The 5,950-nt window shown below is 49.7% G+C and overlaps 1 protein-coding gene across 1 annotated transcript; it reads left to right on the forward strand.

Moving 5' to 3' along the window:
* Window positions 1–591: 591 nt before the first annotated feature.
* VAMP1 (vesicle associated membrane protein 1) lies at window positions 592–4,980 on the forward strand (the record flags this gene model as incomplete). The annotated part of the gene is made up of 4 exons (XM_014957085.1): window positions 592–756; window positions 1,837–1,995; window positions 2,244–2,295; window positions 2,695–4,980. Coding segments are annotated over 4 exons (393 nt in total), but the record flags the coding sequence as incomplete, so codon positions are not given.
* Between the last annotated feature and the right edge of the window lie 970 nt (window positions 4,981–5,950).

Here is a 5,950-nt window from a genome sequence, read left to right on the forward strand (position 1 = left end):
CCCCTCTCCCGGGCGGTCCCGCTCCCCCGTCGAGGGCCCGCCGCCTGGAGTCGGTGAGGGGGGGGATGTGTGAGTGCGTGAGCCGCGCCCCACCGGCGGTGTGTGGGGCTCCGGGCCACCGCGCCCCCCACCCCCGGTCGCCTCTAACCTGGCCGGTGGCCACCGCTGCGCCCAACCGCCCGGGGGCTGCCGTCCGTCCCACACCCACCCCGGCTCTCCTGCCTCCGGGCTGTCCCCCTGGGCTGCTTTCCCCGTCGGCACGGCCCCGTCCTCCTCCCGGTGCTTGCGGCACGCTGCGGGCTGCCCTCCCGGTCACCTCCCCGCGGCCAAACGGCTCTCATCCCCCTCCATCTTCCCCAAGGCCCCGGGAGGCCGCAGCGCCGGGGTAGGCCCGAACCCTGCGAGCCCCCAGCCCCGGGGCTGGCCCCTCTCCGCTGCTCTCCTGGGCCTGCCCCTTCCTCAGACGCCGGGGAGGGCGCAGGCCCTCAGGGCTGCTGCCAGCATTGCCCCAGCCTGGGGACACCGGGGTCTGGGGGGATTTGGGGGGGGTGGAGGGGTTCCTCTCTCCTGAGCGGCTGACTGGGTTTTCTTTTTGCCTGTGTGTGTGGTTTTTTTTCCCCTGTTAGGTCTGACCCAGCTCAGCAACCTGCTCCCGGGGCCCCCGAGGGGGGAGCCCCTGGTGGAGGCCCCCCCGGGCCACCCCCCAATCTGAGCAGTAACCGCCGGCTGCAGCAGACGCAGGCCCAAGTGGAGGAGGTGAGTAGCTCCCTGCCAGCCGTGCCAGCTTCCCCAAGGCTGTCTGGACCCTTCTCCTACTGCTCTGCAGCGACCATGTTCTTGACAGGCGTCTGTTGCTGAGGGGGTGGACGCTCTTGTCATGCCAGTGCCAGAAAGTACACAAAGTACGATGGCAGACTGGAGCAGAGGTGGAATTGCTTTATTACAGAATCATAGAATGGTTAGAGTGTGAAGGAACCTGAGAGAGCATTGAGTTCCAACCCCCTGCCCTGGGCAGGGACACCTCCCACCAGACCAGGTTGCTCCAAGCCCCATCCAGCCTGGCCTTGAACACCTCCAGGGATGGGGCATCCACAGCTTCTCTGGGCAACCTGTTCCAGTGCCTCACAGGAAAGAATTTCTTCCTAATATCTCATCTAAATCTCCCCTCTTCCAACTTAAAACCATTACCCCTTGTCCTGTCACTACACTTCCTGACAAGGAATTTTTATTTTTTATTATATCTAAAAGCTGCTTAATTCCACATGTGACTTTAAAGGAGCGAGGCTGTTAGAATTTTGATAGCTTGCATCATGCATCTGTTACAGAAATAAAGCTCTACGCCACCCAGGACAACTCTTAATCCCTGCCTCCTTCAAGGGAACCGTCTGTGTGCAGGCTCAATGTGTGAGGAACCTTGCCTGACTTTCCAGTGTCAGTGTCTGTAGCTTGGCTGCTGTCATGCAGTAACGACTTTATGCCTCACTGGGGCAGCAACATGTAGCTCTAAGTTATCTTTGCAGTTATCCGGGAGCGAGCATATGATTACACTCATGAGTGGGGTGGCTTAGGCTTGCTGGATTTGAGATCTTTTAAAATCAGGTGATTATGTGAGGCTGAGGACCTGGTTTGAGTGTACTTGAACTGATACTTCAGCAGGGTGTGTAGGATTCTTTTCCCCACTTGAAAGTGGGCAATGACTTGAAAGCTATTTTCACCTGATGTTTTTGCCTCGTTTGGGGCTTTGGTTTGTTACTATCTCAGTGTTAGTTACTGGCCAAGTTACTTCTTCAACTTTCTTTACCAATATAACTGCTGCTACTATTCTTCCTTCTGCAGGTGGTTGATATAATGCGTGTAAATGTAGACAAGGTGCTGGAACGAGACCAGAAACTGTCAGAGCTAGATGATCGGGCAGATGCACTTCAGGCTGGTGCCTCACAGTTTGAAAGTAGTGCGGCAAAACTCAAAAGGAAGTACTGGTGGAAGAACTGCAAGGTGAGTCTCCTAGTGCCAGTATCTCCTTCATCAGAAGGATATGGGGCTAGTCCTCTCCTGCATGGCTTTGAGAGGATAGTTGGGGCTTAAGAACTATTTCGAGTGCTTAGGATTCTTTCACTGTGGAAAGACTTTGAAGACTTGGCTGTCTTACCTTCAGGGTCTGTCTTATGTTCCCTGGCTGTCGGGGAAGATGTGAACTTGTCAATCTGTTCTGAGTATTACTCTCTGACAATCTCTTTCTCCAGATGATGATCATGATGGGAGTGATTTGTGCCATTGTGGTGGTGGTGATTGTAAGTAAGTACCAAAAAGCCCAGGATCAAAGGTGAAGAAGCACCAACTCTAGAGTACTTTAAACTTTTTCTTTTTTGGTTTGAGATCTGGAGGGTCTTGGTTGCTTATGTGTTAATTTCAGTTCTTGGGGAAGGGAGGTGGTGGAGCTGGAACTCCCACACTTATTATGGAAATGGTGTGCTTTGCATAGTAGTGGAAGGAATTGGGGGTGGCCATCACTGTAGAAATGGGGAATTCTGTCTGCCAGGTCAGGTAAACCTGTAAGTATGAGGGGCATTTACCCTGGAGTGGGTGGGTTGGCAAGTCCCTTCCCTGCTGGGGGATTTGGAAGTCTCTGGGGGACCTTTGGTGTAACTTGCCCTTCTGTTCTTTCCTTTTTTTTTCCTATTGCTTTGTCTCCAGTCTACTTTTTTACTTGAATGTAGCTCCTTCAGTCTGCAGCCTACTGTCCCCTGTCACCTTGCCTGTCTCTTCTTGCCCCTGAATCTTTCCTTCCCTCCCCTTCCACCTAGCTTCTTCATTGATTTCTTTATTGGTTTTAATTTGTCTTCTGTATAGGACTCTGAAGCGCTCTATTGAACATGGTTAGACTCTTCAACAGCTGCTGCAGCTTTAGGGATGGTCATCTGGGTTTAGAGGAAAGGGAAGGAGAGGAGGAGTGGGTAGCTAACGCTCCTGCTCTTCTGCAGGGAATTTTTGTGGCTTGTTTTTTGGATGTCAGCTTGTCAAATAGTGCCTGTGCGGACTCTAGCAAAATAAGAATGCCTTAATGCGGTGCCTTTGGGGATGAAGGACTTCAGCATGTGAGATTCTTTAGTATTCTGCCTAAAAAGAGTGGCAGCATGACTTAAGCTTTTCATTGAGCTTCTGAAATAAAGGCTAGCTTGTGGTGGTCAGTGGCTGCGAGCCATCTGACTGAGCTAGGTATAGTCATCTAGATTTCTCTAGCCATGGAGAGACGAGCACTTAAAGAAACAACTTATTCTGCCTGTCCTTATTTTCAGATAACTTGCTGTCTGAACATGGCCATTTCAGTTGTTATAAAGGAGAACCTACATGATTACCTCAGTCAAGTGCAACAGACTAAGGAGTTTTGTAACTATCTAGAAGGCACATGTGGGAGTAAAATCTCCTACCGGAATGAACAAAAGAACAACAGTAAGGAGTCTGGAGGGGGGGAGGTGTCAAATGTTCCTTACATCTATGCAGACACAAGCCAGGACCCTGTGGCTTTCTACCAGCTTGTAGCTTTCTGGAAGACGTTGGGGTAGTGGTAGAGTGGGAATGTTCTGCTTTTGTGTTACTGGGTTGAATGTCAAAGGAAGCCCACTATGTAGCAGATGGAGGTGAAGGTGGCTGGAGGTATTCCAGATGAGACTGAATAATTCACATAGCTTTCTGATTATGAATACCTGTTCTGTTTCTGCTACTACAAAGTCCTAGCATGCAGCAGGAATTAAAAAATACTTGGAATGGTTAGCTAGGGATTCAAAGGGAAATGGTGCTCTGGGCATGGGTATTGCAGAGTGACATCAGATGTCCCAGTTTGGCAGCTTAGATCTCTAGAGATCTTGCCTATCAAACTGAAATCTTCTGACTTGCTATGGGTTTTCTTGAATTTAGATCCAAAATGGTCTCTGCTGGAAGTAAACTTGCAGCATGGAATGCTGTGGCTTTCTGTAAGCAATCCCCTTGTTCTCCTCCTTCAAAAATAACAAGAGCTGTGAGTTGCTTGAGTGTGTTGTCAAACCTGGGGTTAAATGAGCTGCTCTGTTCCTCAGTTTCTGCAGAGTCTTCTGAGGAAAGTGCATCTTGTCTTTTCTTACAAGCTGAGCTGTAGCCTGTAATCTAGACTGGAAAGAAGGCACTTCTTTAATTTAGGAAGCTCTACCTCGGTTCTAGGATACACTGTGATCTGTCTAAGCTATAGAGGATGTGAGGTGGCAGGGGAAAACGTCACTGGAGTTCCCAGGTGGGAGTGAAGTACAAAAGCTGGGAGGAGCAGAAGCTTGTTTCATGGAATGTGCCAGGGAAGCCCCTTTCCTCCTCACAGGGCATCTGGGAAGGGGCTAGGTTTTGCATGCTCACTTCCATGCCCCAGCATTTCATTTGCGCTGAGTTCATCTCCCTGCAATTCCATCCCTCTCCACCTTGGGTGAGGGCAGAGATGAAGATCTGGAGTGAAGCAGCCCTCGTCCCCTGAGCACTTCCCTAATTCCCTGTGGAACTGAGATGTGATGGACGGTCAGAAGTGCATCTACTGAAGAGGAGCCAGGGCCTGCTTGTACTACTTACTGCTATCATTTTAGGGGGTGGGCATACAAGCTTGAGGCCCCCAGACCAGCAATTCTCTTGAACTCTTCTAAACAAGCCTTTGGTGCCCCATTCCTCCTGTTCCTCTGGGGGCTGAGGTCCCCCTAGGCTGTCTCTTCCATTTCTTTCTCTTAGATGTTGTATGTTGCCTCTTTTGTTCCCTTTCCTCTCCTTTGTGTCTCTATGCATGGGCAAGAAAAATCACCAAGGCCCTCTGAGTAAAAGCAAGGGACTCTGCTGTCCACAGCATTATAGCCACTCACGCACGTGCAGTTTATTTCCTTCCTCTATAAACACAACTGTAATCTCTGGCATGTTATAGTAACCAGCTCATGTACTTTAAATGGTCTCTAAGAAACACAATTCACCACCTTATTGAGTCTGTCTGGTCTGTCAGTGGGTGGGGAGGGGCTGGGATACCAAACTTTTTTTGGAACTTTTTTTTTTGGGTCACTTCCATACTCTACTTGCACCTGAAGTTCTGGCCCTCAAAGCCAAGGGTTGTCTTCCGTTGTAATGATGGTAGTTCCAGTTGTACTGGAACTGTGTGCTGGACTGACTCCGTGGTAAGTCTGTAACAAGATGGATGGACCAGCAGCTCTGGGGAAGAAGCTGCCCAATCCAACTCTACCCACCAAATATCCAGCCACTGGATAATCCCTGGGGGGTAGTCCCCCTTGAATGGGAGGATGTGTTGCTGGTTGCTCTAGTTCCTTGGCCTGTGCTGCTTTTGCATTTCGACAACCTGTCCTCAGGTCCTTAAACCCAGAAAACAGTTCTCCATTGGTGTTAGGACATGTTTTCATGATCCAAGCATAGGATGCTGTTCACTGTGTATCTTTGAGCGTGGCTGGAATAAAGGTAAGTGCTGCCTTGTTTTCCTTCACTGTACACTTGAAACTCATTAAAAAGAAATTACAGAGCTTTATCCAGTGCGGACTTATTTTAAAATGAGGTCATGGTGCCCTTATATCTGCTCCTGCTGATACAAACTTCAGGCTGTAAAACAGGACTCCCTATCGCTTGTGGTTCCATTACAACCAATCTTTGTCCAGTCTTAAACATCACCAAAATCATACCAGAACAATGTATGGGCAGTGGGAATTTGGAGCCATGCAGCTAGGGTAATTCTTCTGAAGTTGAAAGACTTCCTGGGAGAGGAGGGTGCCTGGACTGGCTGGTGGATTGAAGCAGTGTGTACAGTCTAAACCTCAGCACGGATCAGGCCTGCACAACCTATTTCCTGCCAAGTGTGTGATGTAGCTCATTAAAAGTATAATTAGAAATTCAGGCTCTGCCTTTAAACATGCTACTCCTGTATCAACTGCATCATCTCAACACCTTC

Source organism: Calidris pugnax, unplaced genomic scaffold (assembly GCF_001431845.1).
Source record: "Calidris pugnax isolate Ruff unplaced genomic scaffold, ASM143184v1 scaffold225, whole genome shotgun sequence".
Lineage (NCBI taxonomy): Eukaryota > Metazoa > Chordata > Aves > Charadriiformes > Scolopacidae > Calidris > Calidris pugnax.